Raw genomic sequence first — 26,461 nt, 5'->3', positions numbered from 1 at the left:
ATCTTATCTTCATTGTATGTTTACTATTTTTTTTTTTTCAATTCATGCTGAAGCTGAACACTGTCATTTACCTGTTAGAATTCTCATCTTTCCTGATCATCTCTTCCTGCTCTTGGTATGAAGTAATTAAGAAAAATTAAGAACATAATGTCATTTCATGTAAAATGCCCTTATTGATACTTCAACTATAATGAGAAGAGACATGCTGTTTAATAAAACTTGATTGCAGGCTCAAGGAAGTCAGCATTTTAATACGGAAGAGACTTAAGCATATGTATAAGCAGAAGCAAGAAGCCAGGGTTGAGCAAAAGTTAAAAAGATGTAAAGCTGGTAGGGTTTAACTGATGGGCCAAAGCTCAGAGGTAACTGGGATCAGGGTTGAGGTAGAAAGAAGAGCCTTGAACAGGAAGTATGTTTCTACCTTTGAACAGATGATGGTATGTTAAAACAAATGTGAATGTAGATAAAAATGTAGGTGGTAGAGGCACTTTGGGATTAAGAGCAATTAGCTTTATATTTGGGAGAAGGCAATGGCACCCCACTCCAGTACTCTTGCCTGGAAAATCCCATGGGCGGAGGAGCCTGGTAGGCTGCAGTCCATGGGGTCGCGAAGATTCGGACACGATTTTTATCTGCTGAGGAAAAGAGATATAGTAAGAGATTTGAAGAGTGGCACAGTGGGTTGAAATAAATATCTGGAGGGAAAAGAAGATACAGCTGACAAAATTCAAATAAAAAAAGATATTATATTTGGCTTGGATTGGGAACCATAAATTAAGGTAGGCACCAAGAAAATATGTGTTTGTAAACTTTGTACCAGTTGTCAGGCTTACAATTCCTGGTGTGGGAATACACAAGGCTGATTAATGGAACTTTCCAGGGTATGGAATTTTGAGGGCAGTTGTATCACTATGAGTGTTATAAAAACATATTGGATCAAAATTTTAGCATTATAATAAAATTAATTTCTTAATTTTATTTCATTGTTCTAAATTTTTTTTCTCCTATATGACAAGAAAAAATAGTAAGCTTGATAATTAAAAATGTATTCTCTTTTTAAAAATTAATTTAAAAGTCTTTAATGTAAACTCACCATGTCCTGGGAGAATGTTTAGACTTAAAAGTTCTCCCCCTTCTTCCTTCAACCTGAAGAGACTGGAGACCAAGGAAGATGCTGACCTCTAATATCTTCCTCTCTTCCACTTTCTTCATTACTTTATGAAAAGATTCTTCCTTTCCTTTTCTTAATGATGGAATCTCTCTGTCCTAACTCCCTCACCCTTTCTTCTGTGGACTCTTTTTTTTTTCTAGCTGCCATATGCATATCTTCTTGTACTCATATTCCTTGGTGACTTGGCATCATAATTTGGCCTGAATTATTGAAGGGCCATATAGAAACATGACTGACAAAAAGAATAAAAATAGCTAACTTATATGACAAAGATCATAAGAGATTTACTACAAGCAACTATATGCCAATGAAATGGCCACAGTATTTAATTTTTTACTCTGTATAGTTTTGTTGTAAATTTATGTAAAGATGAGTTTCTTAATTTCTAATTAGGATTTCTTAAATTCTAATTTTAATTCAATTTAGGTTTGCTTTTTCAAACTTTCTAAATTTATTTTTGAATTTGTGAAACATATATTATTCAAAAGTCATCTATATAAAATGTTCTACCTAAAGAAATACCATTCCTGTAATTCAACCATCTACCAATTTCTGAATCAACTGTATAGATGGCCATCATCATTTGATTCTGATTTATCCATACTGTGTTTATGTCTGCAAAAATGAGATATTTGGATAAATGCATATATACACACATGGTTCTGTTTCATCCTATTACACAAAGGTAGAATACTGTATGATTTCTTTTACACCTTGCTAACTTTGCCCATGTCTGAAATCCTAATAAAATGGTTAATGGACATCTTTCCCATAGATTTTTATGACTTTTAGTACTCAGGTTTTTTTTTTTTTTTTTTTGCTACATTATTGATTATATACAACTAGTCTCTAGTACATAAATATTTTCATTATTTCAAATAATTTGCTATACAAATATGCCCCATGCATTTTGCTATACAAATAACATCTTTGTATATTTAAGATGTATTTCTACAAGTAGTATTGATGGGCAAAATGGTAAATATGTATACAATTTTACTGTATGTTACAAAAATCCCCTTCTTACCAGCTGACATCTAGTTCAATATGTTTATGATTATAAATGTAAGTGCCGACAAAGACTTGTACTTTTTATACATGGTAGCACTAAAAGCAAGTACTTATTATATAACCCATAAGCACATTTTGAATAATTAATTGATTTTTGTAGTGGTTAGTTTAAATTATTAACATTGCAAAAGTGTGTATTTATGCATGTGTAATTATTAACTACTATAATCTATTTTTAGATGGTGGACTCAAACATGATCTCTTTAGTATCTTTTAATTTGAATAGTTTAAATGAAAATTCTAAGAATTTATGAGTTGGGTTTATAAGTTGATTTTTGAATACTATAGAGAAAACCATTAATAGTGATGAATATCTGCTTCAGAAATGTCATTTAAATCTAATCTTAAACATACCTTGAAAAATGATCTGAAAATTTCCCATTAAAAGGAAATTTTGATTCTATTTCAGTCTCCACTGGTTTTTGTCCTCTTGAATGTGACATTGAAGTCTATCATCTCTTTATATTTTGATTAGGTGAGGAAAAGCCCAAGCGTCTTGTCATGGCTCAAATCTGGGACAGCTTCATGGAGGAGACTTCTGCCTTCAAGATTAGTGGTGTGACTCACACAAAAGGTATGGGATTTCTGCCTTTATATTCTGTCATTCTATATGCTGTCACATTTCAGAGATGATAACTATATGTCTTATTGTCTTAATACATATTTAATGAAAATGAAATATACAAGTTAAAAATTTTCACAAGTTGTTTTAGTACATTGACAGAAAAATACAGATAATATAACCTTTATGTATAGTCATCACATCTTCACTTTTTCATTCCATAATGCATGAATACAACTTGTAAAAAAATGTTATCTCTGAGATTTTGAATATTGAATGTCACATCACTTAATACATAAGTGTGTAAGTCAAAGATTTTGGAAAATTAAAATCACCTAGTGTGCTAAATTTGCTTACACTTATGAAAAATAATTCCGTCTTTGCAAAGCTGACAATTCTGTGAAAATGTATTATAGAGTGCGTATATATTAGTCATCCCATTTGAATATTGATGAATAGGAAAAAATTATAAGGCATAAGAAATAATGAAGTTGCTTAAAAATCTAAAGCTCACAAGCTATGACTTTGCTTAAAATATTTTTAATTGAAAAAAATAATCTTCATAATTATTGTAAATATGATAAAATACAGATTATCTTAATTAATTTAAAAATAATGGCTACAATCAGTAACTACTACTGACATTTAAATATAAGTAGGTTCATGACCTTATTTTTACTCTAGTCATTTATATCAGCATTCTGAATCTTATTAATTTATTTCATTTGATACAACAACTCCATGTTTTAGGTGTTATTCTTATTGAATCAAGGAGATTGCAGTTCAGAAAAATTAACTTACACATCAAAACAGTTATTTGCTAACAAAGCCAGACTACTGTATGTCTGATATCAGCATCTTTGTTTTCTGTTTCTTTGCAATATATTGAAAGAAGTATGAACTGCAGTTCACAAAAGAGAAAGTACAGATGGCCAAACAATGACTAAAAATAAGTTCGGGGTCACTAATAGTCAAATAGATGTTAATTAAATTGTAGCTATCTAAGTTTTCTTTTTCCTTTCTTTTATAAAAAAATTTTTCTGTTTCAATGAAATAGGAACAAATACAGATTGTGTGTGTGTGTGTGTGTGTGTGTGTGTGTTTAGTTACTCAGTCATGTCTGACTCTTTGCAACCCCATGGACTATAGCCTGCCAGGTTCCTCTATCCATGAGATTTCCCCTGGCAAGAATGCTGGAATGGGTTACCATTTCCTTCTCCACAAATACTGATTAGGGAAGTATAGAGACACAAGAGATGCGTTTTTGATCCTTGGCTTGAGGAGAGCCATTTCCTGGAGCAGGAAATGGCAACCCACTCCAGTTTTTCTTGCCTGGGAAATCCCATGGGCAGAGGAGCCTGGCAGGCTACAGTCCATTGGGTCACAAAGAGTTGGATGCAACTGAGCATGGATCACTAAATCATTACATAATTGTTATAGCTTACAGTGATTGATGTCGGATTCATGATCTCTGAAGAAGAGAGTTTAGCTTCAGGATCAGGGACAGGCTTGATCACTCAGAGTTCTTGTGTGATAGAAGTTTTATTACGGTGAAAAAAGACAGAGAAAGCTTCTAACATAGACATCAGAAGGGGGTCGGAGAGTGCCCCCCTCTCTAGTCTCAGCAAGGGAGCTATATACTTTTTCAGTTGGTTATTACAGTAAATCAAAAGAATGTCTCAAGGTTGTAAAGGTCTTATCAGACCCACTCTCACAACATACAGTTTAAGATGACAAGAAACATGTCCTTGAACAGGATATGTTGTTGTTATATAATCATTGGTACAGAGTTTAAGGCAAAACATATCCTTGAGCAAGATGGGTTGTTTTGTTGTGTAATCATTAGCTCTGGCCTTAAAGAAAAAAAGAAAAAATTTACGTGATTAAGATGAAGGGATGTTAAAAAGAAAAAAGTTTGTCCTTTTCTCCTCCTCCTCCCCCTCTTCCCCCCGCCACTCCTCCTTAGAGGAGGAGGACTTCTTATCAGACCCAGACTTCTTATCAGCCTACCTGACAATTAACTCTCTCAGTTGCTGAAAATCACTTTGTGTAATGTATATAAAGAAGCTTAGAAATTAGCACTTTTTTGACACAGTAATTCCATTTCTGATGAGATATTTTCAAGAAATAACCAGAAGATGGATTATTTACTCACAGAGATGTTTGATATTGAGTTATTTATAACAACAAAAAAAATTAGAAACCACCTTAATGCCAAATAACAACTTTGTTTTTGTAGTAACTATTTATATGTCTGCTTATATTTCAATTTTACCAACTCATTAATATGAGACATTTTCTTCCTTTTACATTTCAATTGATTTTACACTTTCAAAGCCTTTGTACATTGTAAATAGGTTGAAAATTTACCTCTATTTTCTTTTTTCTTCTCCTTTGTTTATAATGTGGAAGGAGTTACAGGTAGGTAGGCATCTTTTTCATTTTCTCCTTTAATTTATCCAGATTTTGGTTTTTATACTATGAAATTACAGTCTAATTTGATCCCCCCTTAAGAGGCAAGATTTCTATCTTTTAATTAAATGATAGTTATTATTTTGTTGTTATTTATTTTTGCAATGTGATATTCTATATTCAGATCATGTATACTCTGCTACACAGATCTGTATTTCAGGTCTTTGCCCAATGCCATACAGTTTAAACCCTACAGGTTTATGTTTTCTTATTTTATTTCAATTTTCTCATTGTCAATTCAATCATTCCTTTCCTTTTATCATCTCTTTATCCTTCTAGAAAAAAAAATTAGAACAACTTATAAACGAGTTCTGAAAAGTCCCAATAAACACCTGGATTTAAATTACATTAAACCTATAGACAAATTTGAGGGGAACTGCATCTTTATAATATTTAATCTTCTTATCCAGGACCAATCATTTCCTTAATATTTTTGAGTATAGTATTTATAAATATTAATGAAGTCTATTTTTGCTTGAAAAAAACCAAGTTTCCATTGGCAGTACTTTTATTTAAATAATACAAATATTGTGTAAAGGTGGTCAAAAGGTAAAAAAATTAATAAAATGGCAGGGAATCATTCACTGTAAACATAGAGTTGAATATGGAGATTATGGAAATTATTGTTTCTCTTACCAGAGTCAGCAATCTTATTGAATTAGTTTATAAAATTTCCATCTTTTTCCTAATTTTGAACTATTTTATATGGAAAGGACTTTGCTTATTTTTTTTAATGCTTCTTTTTTTTTTTATTCCTGGGTCATTATTCTGCAGCAAGTTATTTTTAAGATATTTTCAAATTAAAACCTAAATAATCCACTAGGAATTATATATAATTTATATTGTTAATGCTATCTTCAAATGGTTTTTAAATTTAATGCAGTCTTCTGCTGGATTTTTCATCTAACAGTGGACACCCTGTCTGTGCAATGGGTTGAAATTTCAAAATATATTCCCTGCTTCTCTATATAATAAAATTTCCAAAGAGGATTGTTTATTTTCAAGAAACTTTCTGTTTGTTCTGATATTCTTGTATGATATAATATTAGTGTTAAGGATGTCCCTGATGAGTTGGAGAACATAAAAACTAAGAGTACAACAGAAATGGGATCTCTGTTTCTTACAGTGCTATTGGCTTTTTAAAGACTTTGGAATTCTTTGACTGTATTGCAAAAATTGCCTCATATACCATATAAAGCATTTGTAGCCTTAAAAATAAGTCTTTCTACATCTGCATGCTTCAGATGAACTGACTGAGTGGCGAGGTTCTGAACTTGCATTGTCCGGTCTGCCATGTAATGTGACAGTACATTCAGTTCAGTTCAGTTAAATGCTAGACATTAAAGGGAAACCAAGTAACAGCTGGTAAGACTAATATATATTCCTCAGTTGTGAATGTTGCTGCTTCAGTCCATGGTAAGCTTGTCTATGCATCATCCCAGTCACAACCTGATTTTACCAACATTTTGGTCTGTATAATGACAGAAGGACATGGATAAAAATAATTTTTGCAAATACTCCTCATATTAAATCATTTTAGTTCTTTCTAAAATTTTAAGTTCCTTTGCATTTATGAAATCCCTTAGTAAAATTGAATGGGTGGGTGAATGGATTGATAGATGGATAGATGGATGGATGGATGGATAGATAGATCGATAGATAGAAACCAAGGCAACAACCGTAGCCATTGAAACTGTTTTTTACATTGGATAAAGATGTTCACATCCATTTCATTCCTCAAAGAAAACATTTTTTTTTCTAGAATTTTTCTTCCTTAGACTGAGTTCTATACTAAGCTATAGATGAAAGGGAAAGGGAACGGGAAAATCACTCAGTCATGTCCAACTCTTTGCAACACCATGGACTATACGGTCCATGGAATTCTCTAGGCTAGAATACTGGAGTGGGTAGCCTTTCCCTTCTCCAGGGGATCTTCCCAACCCAGGGATCAAACCCAGGTTTCCTACATTACAGGTGGATTCTTTACCAGCTGAGCCACAAGGGAAGCTATAGATACTAATAGCTAAATACTTCATTTTGTTTTTAGTAGTTTCACTGTTCTTTTGTTATCTTTCTGTCAAAACTGGTAACAGGAAGTAGACAGGAGGAGAAAAAAAGGTCTTCCTGTCAGTGGAGAATCTTAACCTGCCAGGTTTTCACTTTGAAACTCATTCTTGTCTACACATCTACTTAGGTCAAGTAACCAAGAATGAAACAAGAGTATAGGTGAATTGTGATCTCAGAAGACATCCTTCTATAACGCTGAGACATGTATAAGAGTTGCAGTATTTTTTTTTTTCTCTTTTACTAGTAAGTATTCAAATGTCACTTAAGGAAAATCAAGATTAAACTCTTGAGGGGAAAAAAAAAAAATCTTAGCTGGAACATTTTCATGGATCCTCTGACTGTGTTAGTTAAGAAAAAGGGAGGGGGGCATAGATTAGCATTATTATATATCATAGTATAGCACTAGGGAGTAGGTACTACTTTACAAATCTATATATGTGTAAAGTTAGACCTAGGGCTTTAGGAAGGGAGCCACACTGCAGGAATAGGACATTAGACTTGCAGTGCGAGAATCTGTGTTCTGTTTGTTTGTTTGTTTGTTTTCTCCCCCTTGATTATTTTTATTTTTATTTTTTTTTACTGTGATGTGGAAAAGCTGTGTTAGCTTGAGCTGGTTTCTGTTCTCTCCAGACCCTGTTTTGGAAATCAGAAAAAGTAGAAATCAATTTTACCTAATAAGATATTTTTTTCCTGATAAGATAATTTTTGAACAAATGCAGTTGTGCATGTGATGAAATATCTAGACATTAAAATTATGTACAAGTATTGGTTATTAGTATTATTGCATAGGTGAAAATAGGTAAATGCCAAGATGAATTCCTGATTTTCTCAGTTTTAGATGAAATAGGATCTAGCACACTGCCAGTACATGCCAGGAAATATATTTCTAAAAAATGAATAAAGCAATAAATAGCAGTTATTTTTCTTCTGAAAACAGCTTTTTAGGTTAAACAGTTAGGAGAGAAATGATTTTAAGTTTCATCAACTACTCATTGATGAAAGTCTTGTTGCCTTGATCAATACCTTTTCTAGAAGAGGATATATTACAGAATAGTAGGTATCTGTTTTTATATTCATATTTATGTTTTAAGAGTATCCAACTTTATAGAGTATATCAGGCTTCCCAGTGGCTCAGTGGTAAAGAATCCACTTGCAATGCAGGAGACCTGGGTTCGATCCCTGGATTGGGAAGATCCCCTGGAGGAGGAAATGGCAACCCACTTCAATATTTTGGGCTTCCCTGGTGGCTCAGAGGTTAAAGCGTCTGCCTGCAATGCAGGAGACCTGGGTTCGATCCCTGGGTTGGGAAGATCCCCTGGAGAAGGAAATGGCAACCCACTCCAGTATTCTTGCCTGGAGAATCCCAAGGATGGAGGAGCCTGGTGGGCTACAGTCCACGGGGTCGCAAAGAGTCAGACATGACTGAGCGACTTCACTTTCACTTTCACTTTTATATTTATATCTAACTATATTAAAAAATAACTCACTCTTGTTCCTCCTTTTGCTATCCCTAATCCTTTATATATTCTGTTCACTCAACATTTTAATTTAAAAACTCAGCAAATTTCTATTATTCATATACCACTTTCACAAATTTTGGCATTTCCTAGTATCACCTATATAAAAATTTACCTAATAGTATTTTAGTAGAAAGCAGTGTCACTTGTCATGAGCTGTACAATGTACTCTTTTCCAGGAACTAAACACTTTATATAAATATCAATTCATTTAGTCTTCACAACAACCCTAGGAGATAGATACCATTAATAGCACTGTGTTAGAGATGAATATACTGAGATGTGTAACTTATGCTGATAAGTTATATCCAGGATCACACTCACAGTATGTGCTGGAACTTGGGTTTGAATGTAGGGCTTGGACTCTTACCCAATTATGCAATTCTGTTTTAAACAGAAGATGGCTATAAAATGTCAGTAAAAATTAAATGAAAACTTTAAATATCTGTCCAAGTTTCACTCAGAAGTTTCATAAATGCCAGTCTTGCAAAAAAAAAAAAGTCTTCCTGGAAAGCAGTCTCTGAGAAGGAGGTTGGTGTGCAGGAAGTGTACTAGTGGGCAATATATGAGGATCTGCAGCACTGGGAGAGAGAGGATGAAACAAAGCTGAACAGAGTGAGGTGAGGACAAAAGTGTCAGCTCACACCTTGGCAAGCATTGAAACAAGGATAGCTCTTCAGAGTCTCCCCAGTTGGAGATGAGGAGGCCAGGATTTTACATCTCATTTCCTCACACCCATCCCTCCCACCCCAACCCCATCAATTCATCATGAAATGTAGTCTAATCCTGGAAAGGAGTTTAACTGGGTCAGGTGACTCTCTTCTGCTGAAGGCAATTCTCCCAAAAAGTTGATATCTAGGTACTGTATATTGGCAGTAATCTTGATAGCTTGGGGCATAAAGTCATAAAGATATATCTTCTTTTTAGTAGAAGCATTATTGTTCACTTTTCCTGATACTTATCTCAATAATTTTAAATATGATAAGATGTCAGAATCAAGGTTCATTTTATTCATTTTTTTGTTATTATTCAGTCGCTGAGTCGTGTCCTGACTCTTTGTGACCCCATGAACTGCAGCACGCCAGGCTCCTCTGTCCTTCACTATCTCCTAGAGTTTGCTCAAATTCATGTCCATTAATCAGTGACGCTGTCCAGCCATCTCATCCTCTGTTACCTGCTTCTCTTCCTGTCCTCAATCTTTCCCAGCATCGGTGTCTTTTTCATTGAGTCAGCTCTTCACACCAGGTGGCCAAAGTATTAGAGCTTCAGCTTCAGCATCAGTCCTTTCAATGAGTATTCAGTGTTGATTTCCTTTAGGATTGACTGGTTTGATCTCTTTACAGTCCAAGGGATTCTCAAGAGTCTTTTCCAGCACTACAATTTGAAAGCAATTTGTATTCATTATGTATACATAATTGTCCTATCACCACTTATAGAAAAAGTCATCCTTTCCTTACTTAAATTGCAGTTACACTTTTTTCTTAAATCCATTGACAGAACGCGTATGAGTTTTTTTCTGGATTCTGTTCCTTTCTAGTTGTCTGTTCATACGTTTTTGTACCAATATCATGTATCTCAACTACCATATGGCAAGTCTTAATATGTAGTAACATAAACCCTTCTAATTTTTCCTCTTCTTCAAATTTGTCTTAGTTATTCTAGATGCTTTGGACTTTCATAATAATTTCAGAATCAGCTAGTAATTACTAAACACACACAGGAGCACAGATATACACATGTTCCCTTGTGAGGACTTTAATTTAAATGTATTGAAACTATATGTTAATTTGTGAGCAACTGGCATCTTAGAAATACTAAGTTATTGAGTTTTTGAATCCAAGAATATGGTGTTTCTCTTCATCTAATTTATCCAAATGGCTGTCTACTATATTTTTTCAAGATTTATTTAAAAGCCCATCTTATCCCTACTGATTTCACATGCCAACATTATCATATACTAAACTGCCATATGTACTTCAGTTCTTTCTGAATTATCTCTACTATTCCACTGATCTGTCTTTTAGAGCCCAAATTACACTGTTTCAATTAGAGAGGCTTTATAATGTGCTTTAGTATGTATTGAAGATAGCTCTGTCATATTGCTCTTCCTTTCTGAGATTTTATTGGCCATTATTCCCTGTTTATTTATCTGTATGAACCTTATAATAAACTTGACTACCTCTAGAGAAAACCTGAGAAAATATTTACTGGGATTATTTTTAAGTTATAATTTAAATTGCAACTTTATATATGTAGAACGAAATGACATTTCTGTGATATTAAATCTTTGTATCAGTGTCATTTTATGTATTTTCCCTAGTTCATCAGCTTTGTGCCTTCAAAAACATTTAAATTTTATTTTTAAAATATTTTTACAAGTGTTCTAATGGGCAAATCATGCTTAAAACTAATTTTGATCACCTTTTAAAAATAGTGATAGTACTGGCAATGTATCTCATTCTTTTTGACAAGCGCAATAGAAAATATACAGTTTGTTGTCACATAATACGAAATACCTTTATGATTATTTATACTTAATAATTTCTTCCTTATTTTAAGTATAAAAGCTCACTATTATATTTTATCTTATTGCTTCCTAGATAACAAAAAGGCTTTACTGAAAGTAACACTTTTCTCTGCTCAAGAATAAAAAACCTTGAATCATTTTAATGAGAAAGATGAATATAATTAAAAGTGCTCATATAGTGACTATCACATTACTTTATTACTCATGATATTCCATGATGCAGTGATAAAAGGATTAGCACACTATTCAAAACATTTTACACAATGTAAATAATTTCTGTAAGGGCTAATTAAATTCTATCTTCGATTTAAAAGAAAAGATTTAGAGCCTCAATTTAGATTGTTGTCTGCAGAGCAATCTCAATGTTAGGGAATCCTACTTTTGGTTAAAGATTGCTAGCAGAAAAGCACATAGAGAAGATACATTTAACCATGTTGCTCTATTTATATTTTTCTTTAAAACATCAGGCCTTTCTTTTTCCACATAATTGTCTATATCTAACTGAAACTAATCAAATATATTTTTAGTCATTTTCATGTAACTTAAAAAATTCTAATTTAGCTTTATTTAAATATAGATGTGTAGGTAGACAGATAAATGTTAGGTAGCATCCCCTTTCTTTGAAAATTATTATCTCTGTTGTCAACATGATGCCATTCAGTTGACCATTGTAAGAAACCCATTGGGTTCCAGGAAGCAGAACTTTCAGACCTAACATTAGTGTTTACATTTGGCTTCATGTAAATTGTATTTTCATAACTTTTGCCCATTTTAAATGATATTAGGTTGTTTTACATCTGCCATTAATTTGCAAAACTTTTTCATGTCATCAGTTGAAAACCTTTTTTTAATTGAAGTACAGTTGATTTACAATATTGTTTCAGTTGTACCAGCAAAGTGATAGTTTATCATAAGATATTGAATATAGTTCCCTATGTACTATAAATACAAATATGTATTTGTATGTACAAATAAATCCTTGTTGCTTATCTATTTTATGTATAATAGTTTGTATCCATTAATCACTTACTTCTAATTTATACCTCCTCTCCTCCCTTTCTTCCTTGGTAACCCAAAATTTGTTTTCTATGTCTATGCATTTATTTCTGTTCTATATATAGATTCATTTGTATTATTTTTAGATTCCACATGTGATGTCCTTAATATTTTTTTTCTGTCTGACTTCACTAAGTATAATATTCTCTATGTTTATCTATATTGCTGCAAATGACAATATTTCTTTTTATGGCTGAGCAGCATTCCATTGTGTGTGTGTGTGTGTGTATGCATGCGTGTGTGTATATGTCACATCTTCTTAAGCCAATCATCTGTTGTTGGACACTTGGGTTGTTTCCATGTCCTGGTTATTGTAAATAGTGTTCTATGAACACTGGGGTGCATGTATCTTTTCAAATTAGAGTTTCTATCTTTTCTGGATATATGCCCAGCAGTGGGATTACTAGATCATATGGAAACTCTATTTTTAGTTTTTTCTAAGGAAATTCTATACTGTTTTCTATAGTGGCCATACCAGTTTACATTCCCACCAGCAGTGTAGGAGAGTTCTCTTTTCTTCACATTCTCTTCAGCATTTATTATTTGTAGGCTTTTTGATGATGGCTATTCTGACCAGTGTGAAGTGATATCTCATTGTGGTTTTGATTTGTATTTCTCTAATAATTAGTGATCTGAACATCTTTTCATGTGCTTGTTGGCCATCTGCATGTCTTCTTTGGAGAAACGTCTATTTAGATCTTCTGCCTCATTTTTGGTTGGGTTGTTTATTTCTTCAGTATTGAGCTGTTTGTATATTTTAGGGATTAATCCCTTGTCAGTCACATCATTTTCATATCTTTTCTCCCATTTCATAGGTTGTCTTTTCATTTTGTTAATAGTTTCCCTTGCAGTACAAGTGCTTTTTTTATTTTATTTTTTTTTTTTAAATTTTATTTTATTTTTAAACTTTACATAATTGTATTAGTTTTGCCAAATATCAAAATGAATCTGCCACAGGTATACATGTGTTCCCTATTCTGAACCCTCCTTCCTCCTCCCTCCCCATACCATCCCTCTGGGTCGTCCCAGTGCACTAGCCCCAAGCATCCAGTATCATGCATCGAACCTGGACTGGCAGCTCGTTTCTTACATGATATTTTACATGTTTCAATGTCATTCTCCCAAATTTTCCCACCCTCTCCCTCTCCCACAGAGTCCATAAGACTGTTTTATACATCAGCGTCTCTTTTGCTGTCTTGTATACAGGGTTATTGTTACCATCTTTCTAAATTCCATATATATGCGTTAGTATACTGTATTGGTGTTTTTCCTTCTGGCTTACTTCACTCTGTATAATAGGCTCCAGTTTCATCCACCTCATTAGAACTGATTCAAATGTATTCTTTTTAATGGCTGAGTAATACTCCATTGTGTATATGTACCACAGCTTTCTTATCCATTCATCTGCTGATGGACATCTAGGTTGCTTCCATGTCCTGGCTATTATAAACAGTGCTGCGATGAACACTGGGGTGCACGTGTCTCTTTCCCTTCTGGTTTTCTCAGTGTGTATGCCCAGCAGTGGGATTGCTGGATCATAAGGCAGTTCTATTTCCAGTTTTTTAAGGAATCTCCATACTGTTCTCCATAGTGGCTGTACTAGTTTGCATTCCCACCAACAGTGTAAGAGGGTTCCCTTTTCTCCACACCCTCTCCAGCATTTATTATTTGTAGACTCAATGACTATAGTAAAGTTGCAGGATATAAAATCAACACACAGAAATCCCTTGCATTCCTATACACTAATAATGAGAAAACAGAAAGAGAAATTAAGGAAACAATTCCATTCACCATTGCAACGGAAAGAATAAAATACTTAGGAATATATCTACCTAAAGAAACTAAAGACCTATATATAGAAAACTATAAAACACTGGTGAAAGAAATCAAAGAGGACACTAATAGATGGAGAAATATACCATGTTCATGGATTGGAAGAATCAATATAGTGAAAATGAGTGTACTACCCAAAGCAATTTATAGATTCAATGCAATCCCTATCAAGCTACCAACAGTATTCTTCACAGAGCTAGAACAAATAATTTCACAATTTGTATGGAAATACAAAAAACCTCGAATAGCCAAAGCGATCTTGAGAAAGAAGAATGGAACTGAAGGAATCAACCTACCTGACTTCAGGCTCTACTACAAAGCCAAAGTTATCAAGACAGTATGGTACTGGCACAAAGACAGAAATATAGATCAATGGAACAAAATAGAAAGCCCAGAGATAAATCCACGCACATATGGACAACTTATCTTTGACAAAGGAGGCAAGAATATACAATGGATTAAAGACAATCTCTTTAACAAGTGGTGCTGGGAAATCTGGTCAACCACTTGTAAAAGAATGAAACTAGAACACTTTCTAACACTATACACAAAAATAAACTCAAAATGGATTAAAGATCTAAACGTAAGACCAGAAACTATAAAACTCCTAGAGGAGAACATAGGCAAAACACTCTCTGACATACATCACAGCAGGATCCTCTATGACCCACCTCCCAGAATATTGGAAATAAAAGCAAAAATAAACAAATGGGACCTAATTAACCTTAAAAGCTTCTGCACATCAAAGGAAACTATTAGCAAGGTGAAAAGAAAGCCTTCAGAATGGGAGAAAATAATAGCAAATGAAGCAACTGACAAACAACTAATCTCAAAAATATACAAGCAACTCCTACAGCTCAACTCCAGAAAAATAAATGACCCAATCAAAAAATGGGCCAAAGAACTAAATAGACATTTCTCCAAAGAAGACATACAGATGGCTAACAAACACATGAAAAGATGCTCAACATCACTCATTATCAGAGAAATGCAAATCAAAACCACTATGAGGTACCATTTCACACCAGTCAGAATGGCTGCGACCCAAAAGGTCAAGTGCTTTTAAGTTCGATTATGTCTCATTAGTTTATTTTGCTTTTATTTCTTTTGCCTTGGGAGACTGACTTAAGAAAATATTGCTGTAATTTATGTCAGAATGTTTTGCCTATGTTCTCTTCTAGGAATTTTATGATGCCAAGTCTTATATTTAAGTGTTTAAACCATTTGAGGTTTATTTGTGTGTGTGATGCAACTGTGTGTGCTCATTCACAGTTGCTCAGTCATGTCCGACTCTTTGTGACCCTATGGACTACCAGGCTCCTCTGACAATGGAGTTTTCCAGGCAGGAATACTAAAGTGGGTCACTATGACCTCCTCCAGTGGATCTTCTCAACCCAGGGATTGAACCTGCATCTCTTGTGTCTCCTGCAATAGCAGACAGATTCTTTACCATTGAGCCACTTGGGAAGCCCATATAATGTAAGGAAGTATTCTAATTTCATTGATTTATGTGTAGCTTTCCCAACACCACCTGTTGAAGAGACTGTCTTTCCTCCGTTGTGTTTTCTTGTCTCCTTTGTTGTGGATTAATTGATCACAGATGTGTGGATTGGAATTCTTTGGGGCTCTCTGCTCTATTACACTGATCTACATGTCTGTTTCGTGTTGAAACCACATTGTGTTGACTACTGTAGCTTTGTAGAATAGTCTGAAGGACTATGCTGCCAACTTTGTGCCTTTTCCTCAGGATTGTTTTGGCAATTCTGGATCTTTTGTTGTTCCATACGAATTTCAGGATTTGTTCTACTAGTTCTGTGAACAATGTCATGGGTGTTTTGATAGGGATTACATTAAATCTATAGATTGCTTTGGGTAGTATGGGCATTTTAATAATATAAAAGTATGAACATTGTCAAACAGTTTTTCTTCACCTGTTGAGATAATCATGTAGTTTTGTTGTTTCTTTTGCTGATATAATGTGTAACATTGATTGATTTGTATATGTCAGACCATCCTTGCAAACCTGAATGAATCCAACTAGATCATGGTGTATGATCCTTTTATATGTATTGTTGAATTGATTTTGCTAATGTTTTATTGAGTATTTTTACATCTCTATTCTTGAAAGATATTGGCCTATAATTTTTTTTTCTTTATCTATATCTGGTTTTGGTATTAGGGTACTGGTGGCTTCATAGAATGGATTTGGAAGTGTTGCCTGCTATTCAATTTAGAAAACATTTTTGATACATCCCTGGGAGATAACTTCTTTCAATCTATTATTTGTTTATTGTGTTTGATTATAGAATTTTCCCATAGGATTTTTTCTTTTTTTTTGCAATTTTATCATTGAATAGCCCTTTCTTTTCTATTCTCTGAGTCACCTGTCTTGGTTAGAAAGATTTTCTCCTTCAAACATTGTGAAAATAGACTACTAATTTTTTTCTAACCTCTTGTAGAGTTTTAAAAAATATATTTAAATATGTAATTCATCTAGAACTTATCTTTATATTTAGTGTACAGGTTTTCCTATTTGTTTTTCCTTTAGCTAGATAGCTGTTGTGATCACTTACAAAATAATCCAGTGCTTTCCCAATGAATGGGAACAACATTAATATATAAATTGTATATTATATACTAATTATTTAAATCAATAGTTATGTATAAGTTAATTTATATGAAGAAATATTACCATGATTATAATATATTGATGCATATTTTAGATATTAACTCCTTAATATATTTAATATTATATAGTATTTTAGTTAATTGATGCATATGTTAATAAGATAACATATTCATAAATACATACTTCAAGATTTCTTTATGGTCAATCTGTATGTTGTTTCATTACTTTGGTTATAACTAGCCAGTACTTTTTTTAAAATTTGTGATATTTATGGTGTGTATTTATATCTAATATGACTAGTCACTTTCTCTATTCTCAATATGATATAGAAGAAACCAGAAATTTAGATGTTGCTTAAAAATAGCCCATCATCAGTGTATTTGGGAAGTAAGAACAAAATTCTATCATTGACTTTATTAAACCATCTTTAAACAGTAATTCTTATAGTTTTTTATGTGCTTATGGATAAGTACTTTATTTTTTCTTCTTATATTACCTGTCTATAGTCTTTAAATACTGACACATCATTTACTTTAAATGCTTATTTTCACAAAATGGTTTAACAAAATTCTCAAGAGAATTTTGTAGTTCCAACTCAATTATATTATTGCCAGTGAATGAAAGCCAAAATCCTTCTCCAGAATAAAAATATATGGTTTTCCTTGTTTTTAAATTATTATAGGTTTATATAAAGCATTATGCATAATCCTCAAAATGAGAAAGTTTATCTTTAAGCAATGTGAATTATATACCAGTGATGATTTGACAAGATAGTATTCTAATTCAGCATTAATCTAGACAATAAATGTAAAGCCAAAACTCTGTCTCAAAGCATTTTATACATGTAGAGGGATATACAGATTTATAGGATAATAATTTTGCTCTTATTATTGTTGCTACTACTTTCATTATTAATATTGATGTTATTCTAATTTGGAAGTCCTTGCTATGATCAATAGAAGTTACATACTCAAAGAATTTGTATTTTAGAATATAATAGTTGTAAAGATAACAACCATGTTCTCTCAATTATCACTCCCTGGATATTTAGTGAAGTATAAAGCACTAGTATCTTAAAAGAATATATAAATAATTTCTTTCCAGTTAAAGTCCATTTCACCTAGAAATAAAACTGCTACATTTAAAACAGATTTTTACTAATGTGACTTTAGAAAATAAAGATCTACAGAAGAGAAATAGACCAAAATGGATTAAAAATGAGCACTTCTTTAAGTATCACTGTATAAACAAAATTCCATTATCATAAATACCATTAAGAGAAATATGTTTCAGAGAAAGTTTCTTTGTACTAAAATATTTTAATGACCCAGTAAATGGTTCATAGAAATAGTGTTTAGCTGGTACGGTTACAATGAACTCAACTCTGCCACCAATTAATATAACCTTAGGCAAGAAACTTCTCGACCTTTTAAGTTTTCTAATTTTAAAAATCTGTCATTTGGCATTTCCATGTTCTGCTCGGTGATGTTTAAATGTTTAGCTTTGGAAAAAAAGCACTGTTCACAGTCAAAAACAATGAAAAGATGGGAAAACTGAAAGGTCATAATTTTTATCCCAAGGGCTTAAGATAAATTGACAGTGACATCCTCTTAGTAGCTTAACCCCCTAAAATTCCACTGGCACTCCAGACAAAACTGGAGAAACTTTGAAAAATTATCCTTTGTGGAACAGACTTAGAGGAGGCATGAAAATATTCCTGAACCCTCTTTCTTATATTGCTATGGAACAAAAGCCTTACCCTTCATGGTGAAGAACAACAAATATTGTTCTTGGAGCATAGGTAAGTCCTTAGAGCATAGGTAAAAACCCATTTCAGCTAGAGTAAGGTCAGAGGGGAAAACAGAAAAAGAAAAAACTTCTACTCTTGGGGGAGAGCAGGGATTTATGTAAGACATTGGGCAACAGCTAGCAGAAGAACAATAAAAGTAAGAAAATCACATCCCTCAAAACAGAGGATATGGTGAATGCATGACAATCAAGTTTAATTAGAACCACAGAGAACACTGACCTCACCACATCTACTGCAAGGTTAACAAGCAACTGTAACACAATAACACTGAACAGTTGCAGGAGGAAGACCCTATGTGAGGTACAGTGCAAAGGGAAGACCAAAAGCTGAGGGTGGAGCAGACATTAAGAAAAACTCTTTGGCAAGCTATCCCCACATGAACAAAAGTGTATCACTCTCAGTTAAAAAATATATGAGACAGATGTATATCCCCTTGTCAAATGACAAGGGGAAAATAAGACGTCTCAAGAAACAAATCAATTATTAGACCCAAACTGTGACATCATACGGATGTTCAAACTACCTAAGAAGACATTCAAATTACTATGGCTTTAAGCTTTGAATGGAAAAGATGGACAGGATGACAGATTGAATTAATTTCAGCAGCAGAATGGAAGTTATTTTAAAAAATAACAAAAATGCTAGAAATGAAAATACAGAAGAATGAAAATACATAAAAAATGCCTTGATGGATTCATCAGCAGATTTGACACATCAAAAGAGAGAATCTATGATTTTCAAGTTAGGTTAACAGAAATTACAGTAACTTAGAGACAAAGGGAAAATATTAACAAGACAGGAAAAAAGAAACATTGAAAAGTTGTAGAACAATAACTGACAGCCTAACATGCTTATAATTGCAATTCAAGAAAGCAGAGAGATTGTAAGAATACCACAAATGAAGAAATACTTGAAAAGAGAATAACATTTTTTCCAACCTTGGCAAATGATATTTAAACTGCTAAAAAACAAACAACAAAAAGAAAACCTTGAAGGTAGCCAGATTTTCTTTTTTATAAATTTCTTTATTTATTTATTTTTGGCTGTGCTGGATCTTCGTTGCTGCACAGGCTTTTCTCTAGTTGCGGTGAGCGGAGGCTACTCTAGTTGCCATGTGCCGGCTTCTCATTGGAGAGGCTTTTCTTGTTGTAGAGCATGGGCTCTAAGCATGTGGGCTTCAATAGTTGCAGTACATGGGCTCAGTAGTTGTGGTTCCCGGGCCCTAGAGCACAGACTCAGTAGTTGTGGTTCACGGGCTTAGTTGCTTCATGGCGTGTGACATCTTCCCAGACCAGGGAGGAATCATACCCATGTCTCCTGCATTGAATGGCAAATCCTTTACCACTGAGCTATGAGAGAAACCCCAGAATTTCTTTTTTTAAAAAAGACATATTATGTAAAGTAGAATAAGGACTTCTGTTCTTAAACCATGCAATCTAGATGATAATGGTATGACATCTTTAGTGATTAAAGAAAAAAAATACTGTCGATCTATAATTTCATATCCAGGAAAATACTTATTTAAAATGTAGAATTATGGCTTCTTCAAGTCAATATACAAAAGCCAGTTATATTTTTATATACTAACAATGGACAATTGGAATTTGACATTAAAAATGTCATTTATAATAACAAAAAGCCCTGCAAGTATTAGGTAAAGATATAAAAAATTATGTATAAGAACTGTATACTGAATAGTGGGAAAAATTGACAAAAGAAATCTAATAAAGCTAAATAAATAGGCATGTTCACTGATTGAAGACCAGATATTGTTAAAATGTCACTGATCTCCAATTTGATATATAGATCCAGTATATTTCCAGTCTATTCCTCATCAGACTTTTTTGTAGGTATTGACAAGCTCATTATAAAATGTATATGAAAAGATAAAAGAACTAGAATTTCCAAAATCATTTAGAAGGAGGAACAAAATTATATACAAATTGACAGATTTTAAGATATACCTAAAAACTAAATTAATTTATAGTGGCTAAACATAGGCATAGAAATCAAATGAACAGAAGACAAAGCTCATATTTAGATTCAAGCAAATATAATCAAGTGAATGTTTTGGGGTCTGGTCTGAAGAATTACTGAATACATAAATGGTATAAGCCAGGTCCACTGATGGATGAACAGAAGGTGAAAATTCAAAGAGAAAGGGAGTATTTGTACCTTCTCAAAGTAATTCCACAAAGTATTTATTAAATACAAAAGGGAGATACTAACTCTACATTGGAAAACCTGGAGGATATCACTTTAACTGATTAATAAAGATTAATATGGCCAGTAATAAAATATATCAATATCATGTATCCCATGATAATTGGACACTGAGAGGGAAAAATAATTTCTCTGATATTATTCCCCAAAATATATTTCCTTAGTCTTATCACTAGAAAATATCAGATAAACTCAAGCTGAGGAGTATTTTATAAAATAGCTTATCAATACTCTTCAAAATGTCAAGGCCATAAAAGACAAGGAAAGGCTGAGTCAGTAACTGAAGGAGACTCAAGGAACACAAGATCTAAATGTAATGTATTTGCATATTTCCCCTTCACCCACACCCCACTGTTCAAATTAACTTATATTTAATATCAGTGGAGGTGGGAGATATATTTTCCCTACGTTAATACAGGAAATATAAAGTATGACCATGATTATATAATTATAATGAAAAGGAGTGAAGTATCAGGAAAAGTGATCTTTGATCTGTTGACCTCTGTGGCTACCAACCCATTGTTGTTTTCATATTTGAAGAAGAATTCCTAGGAAGAGCTATTTATACTCATTGCCTGTACTTCCTTGTTTAAGTTGAGGTATAACTGACATATAACATTATATAAGTTTCAGGTGTAACAACATACTGCTGTTGAGTCGCTTCAGTTGTGTCCAACTCTGTGCAACCCCATAGACGGCAGCCCACCAGGCTCCCCCGTCCCTGGGATTCTCCAGGCAAGAACACTGGAGTGGGTTGCCATTTCCTTCTCCAATGCATGAAAGTGAAAAGTGAAAGTGAAGTCGCTCAGTCGCGTCCGACTCCTAGCGACCCGATGGACTGCAGCCCACATTGCAAAAAAATCACCACAATAAGTCTAGTTAACATCTATCATCACACAGTATAATGTTACAAATAAATATTTTTCTTGTGATGAGAGCCTCTAAGATATACTCTGTTTGTTGTTGTTCAGACGCTCAGTTGTGTTCGACCCTTTGCAACTCCATGAACTGCAGCACACCATGCTTCCCTGTCCTTCACTAGCTCCCAGAGCTTGCTCAAACTCATGTCAGTTGAGTCGGTGATGCCATCCAACCATCTCATCCTCTGTTGTCCCCTTCTCCTCCTGCCTTCAATCTTTCCCAGCATCGGGGTGTTTTCCAATGAGTTGGCTCTTTGCATCAGGTTGCCAAAGGCTTAAAAACTTTGAAATATACTGTAAGTTATTTTTTTTTTAAATATACTGTAAGTTATTTTTAACTATAGTCAACATGATGTACATCACATCCCCATAACTTATTTATTATTAATATTTAGCTGGAAGTTTGTGCCTTTTGACCACCATCCTCAATTTGCTCTTCCATGTGTCTCCAACAACCACCAGTCTTCTCTGTATCTATGAGCTTGTTTTTGTTTTTGACCTCACGTACAAAGTCATATGGAGAAGGAAATGGCAACCCACCCTAGTATTCTTGCCTAGAGAATCCTGTGGACAGCGGAGCCTGGTGGGCTGCTGTCCATAGGGTCGCACAGAGTTGGACACTACTGAAGTGACTTAGCGTGCATGCGTGCATTGGAGAAGGAAATGGCAACCCACTCCAGTGTCTTGCCTGGAGAATCCCAGGGACAGAGGAGCCCGGTAGGCTCATTTTAATGGATGTATCCAGAGAAGGCAATGGCACCCCACTCCAGTACTCCTGCCTGGAAAATCCCATGGATGGAGGAGCCTGGTAGGCTGCAGTCCATGGGGTCTCTAAGAGTTGGACACAACTGAGCGACTTCACTTTCACTTTTTTCTTTCATGCATTGGAGAAGGAAATGGCAACCCACTCCAGTGTTCTTGCCTGGAGAATCCCAGGGACAGAGGAGCCTGGTGGGCTGCCATCTATGGGGTCACACAGAGTCAGACACGACTAAAGCAACTTAGCTGCAGCAGCATGAGATCATATGATATTATCTTTCTCTGTCTAACTTATTTTACCTAGTGTAATGCACTTGAGATTACTCCATAGTGTTTCAAATGGCAAGAATTCAGTCCTTATTAAGGCTATTCTACATATCCCACATTTTCTTTATCCACTCATCAATGGGCACTTAGGGCATTTTGCAGGGTTCCCTTTTGTCTGCATTCTCACTAGCACTTCTTATCTCTTGTCATTTTTGTAATAACCATTCTAACAGGCGTGAGGTTATATTTCATTGTGTTTTTGATTTGCATTTCCTTGATGATTAATGATGTTGAACATCTTTCTATGTACTTGGCTTCTGTATGTATTCTTTGCAAAAATACCTATTCAGATATTCTGTCCATTTTGTGAGCAGATTGTTTTGGGGATTTTTTTTCCATTGAGTGTATGGATTCTTTATGTATTTTGAATATTAATCCCTTATCAGATATATGATTTTCAAATATTTTCTCCTATTCCTTAGGTTACCATTTCTTTTTGTTGATGGTTTCCCTTCCTGTACAGAATATCTCAACTTGTTTTTTCCTCCAATTCTCAAATTCATTTCAGTGAGGATTTAATCTTGACAATTTGACTGAAATTGCTTTTATCTCAGAAATCACAACTCACATGTTTCTTTATCTGTAGGTCAGTGCTATGTCAGTTTATCTCTCAGTAGCATTTGGCATAGTTGACTTTTTTCTCCTTGAAATATTGCATTCACTTGGCTTTAGTTTTCCTTCCATGTCACTGCTCAGTCTTTCTGAATCTTCTTTTTTGTCTCTTGTCTCCTCCTAGAATTCTAGATGTTGGCTTCATTTAGGGCTTTGTCCAGTCTCTTCCTCAGTTATAGTATCTTCCTGGACATTTTTTTTTTCAGGCTTGTGTATACCATCTATACATGACCTCTTAATCTATATCTCTAAACTTCCTTCTGAGTTTCAGCTGCCTGTTTTCATCTTCATATGGATATCTTTTAAGTATCTCTTATGAAATATTATTCTTGAATACTTGTCTCATCACCTATGTTAATTTATTCCCCCAATAATTTTTTTTTTGGTTTAGTCAATGGCACCATCATTTATCCGGTTTATCTTTCCAAAAATCTAGGTATCATCAGTTCAGTTCAGTCACTCAGTCGTGTCCTACTCTGTGACCCCATGGACTGCAGCATGCCAGGCTTCCCTGTCCATCACCAACTCCTGGAGCTTGCTCAAACTCATGCCTATCGAGTTGGTGATGGCATCCAACCATCTCATCCTCTCTTGTCCCCTTCTCCTCCTGCCTTCAATCATTCCTAGCATCAGAGTCTTTTCCAGTGAGTCAGTTCTTCGCATCAGGTGACCAAAGTGTTAGAGCTTCAGCTTCAACATCAGTCCTTCCAATGAATATTCAGGACTGATTTCCTTTAGGATTGACTGATTGGATCTACTTGCATTCCAAGGGACTCTCGAGAGTCTTCTCCAACACCACAGTTCAAAACATCAATTCTTTGGTGCTCAGCTTTCTTTATAGTCCAACTCTCACATCCATACATGACCACTGGAAAAACCATAGCTTTGACTGGATGGACCTTTGTGAGCAAAGTAATGTCTCTGCTTTTTAATATGCTGTCTAGGTTTGTTATAGTTTTTCTTCCAAGGAGCAAGTGTCTTTTAATTTCATGGCTGCAGTCACCATCTGCAGTGATTTTGGAACCCAAAAAAAATAAAGTCTCTCACTGTTTCCCCATCTATTTTCCATGAAGTGATGGGGCCAACTACCATGATCTTAGTTTTCTGAATGTTGAGTTTTAAGCTAACTTTGTCACTCTCCTCTTTCACTTGCATCAAGAGGCTCTTTAATTCTTCACTCTGTGCCATAAGGATGGTGTCTTCTATGTATCTGAGGTTACTAATACTTCCCCCAGCGATCTTGATTCCAGCTTGTGCTTCACTAGCTAGGTATCATACTTTATTCCTTTTATTTTCTCATTGCAAATTTCCAGCCCATGAGTAAATACTGATAGCAAAGCCATAAAAATATATCCCATTTCCGATCATGTTTTACCACCTCCACCACTTTCACCCTAGACTACACTACCTGGACTATTGCAACTGCTTCCTGTATTTCAGTCTTATACCTATTTTCTGACCTCCAAAGAGAAGTCAGAATGATTTCTTATAAAATATAAATTAGATCGTATCACTATGCTATTTAATCCTTCCCGTGTTTTCCAGTTCCCCATTAGGAAGTGAGGTCAGAAACCGCCCCCCCACCCCCCACCATTAGGCAATCCATGCTTTTCCTTCTGATCTCACCATCTCTACTCTCCCCCACCCTTCAATGAGCTAATGACTACATCAACGTTCTGAACCAATTCCTATTTAAGCTTTTACATTGCTTACCCTTCTGCTTGGAACACTCTCACCCAAATTCTTATTTAACTTTCTGTAAATCCTTGAAGCCTCCATTAAATGTCACTTCTTTGGAGACATTTTCTCTGAAAGCACTCTCTGCTAATTCTCTCTCCCTAAATAATTAACTTGAAATGCATTATGTAACAGTTACCTATCTATTACTCTTCTTTTTCTCCACTAGAAGTGAAGTACCCTGATGTGCAGGATATTTTCTGTCTCATTTCCTACAGTAACCCCAGCAACCAGAATGGTTCCTTGTTCAGGCCACTTAGTTACTAATATTTATTAAGAACTACCATATGCTAAGATCCTGTTCTAAGTTCTGTGGCTATTGCAGGGAGCCAGACTGACAAAAATCTCTGTGTTCCTGGAATTTACATGCTCATGGAGAGAGACAGATAGTGATAAAATAGGACTGGGGGAGAAAATAGGCAGAAGAAGGCAATAAGGACAGTAATAGTGTTGGAGGTGCAATTTTGAATAGAGTAACTGGAAAAGTCCTTACCGAAGGGATAAAGTGAATGCACAAATTAACCTGCATTGATGGCTATAATAAATTACTGATAGAGTATTAGTCAAGTCCATATCATCTGTGTCTTATGTAAAACCATAGAATATTTAACAAATTTGTGTATTATGATAAACAGGAAGAGAAAGCCAGCATGCTAGAATGCCAACTGTATAATTAATCTCAGTATTCTACAATGTTTGACTGTGGTCTTCAAGACACAATATTGAGGAAATTAGAATGTCTCACATGGGGTTCAAAGCATCAGCATAAATTGAATAACATGCTGTGTGGCTTGGAAGCACACTTTTGGGTTTGGCCTACTTCATTCTTGATAACATCTTTTGTAGCAAGATATCTACAAATGCAAAATAATTTTCAGCCATAATAATAAAGTGCTTTTCTCAAGTATAAGAATATAGGTAATTGCTGTGAAATATTATGCAATAATTAAATTATACCTGGATAATTTGAGTATATTAAACATGCTGTCTAGTAAGATGTTAGAATATAGATTACTTCTTTATATGAATATTTCTTGATGAAGGATCTTTTGTCATAGCTCAGGAAATAGGTAACAAGTATCTGATAAATAATTAGACAACTCTAGAGCAGAGCTTCATCCAGAGACTGATAGTTCTAAGCAGTGGAACTAGGGGCTCAAACAAGGAA

General features: G+C 34.3%; 1 protein-coding gene across 3 annotated transcripts in view; it reads left to right on the top strand.

Moving 5' to 3' along the window:
• Nucleotides 1-26,461, top strand: part of CFAP47 (cilia and flagella associated protein 47) — a 502,187-nt gene that overhangs the window by 397,386 nt on the left and 78,340 nt on the right. For all 3 annotated transcript variants that reach the window (XM_070365964.1, XM_070365963.1, XM_070365962.1), the window contains one exon: nt 2,718-2,816. In XM_070365964.1, coding sequence (XP_070222065.1) covers nt 2,718-2,816 — 99 coding nt within the window. The remainder of the gene's footprint in view (nt 1-2,717; nt 2,817-26,461) is intronic.

The sequence above is a fragment of the Bos mutus genome, chromosome X, assembly GCF_027580195.1.
Source record: "Bos mutus isolate GX-2022 chromosome X, NWIPB_WYAK_1.1, whole genome shotgun sequence".
Taxonomy (NCBI): Eukaryota; Metazoa; Chordata; class Mammalia; order Artiodactyla; family Bovidae; genus Bos; species Bos mutus.
Note: the sequence above shows the minus strand (reverse complement) of the source record. Positions and strands in the feature narration are given on the sequence as shown.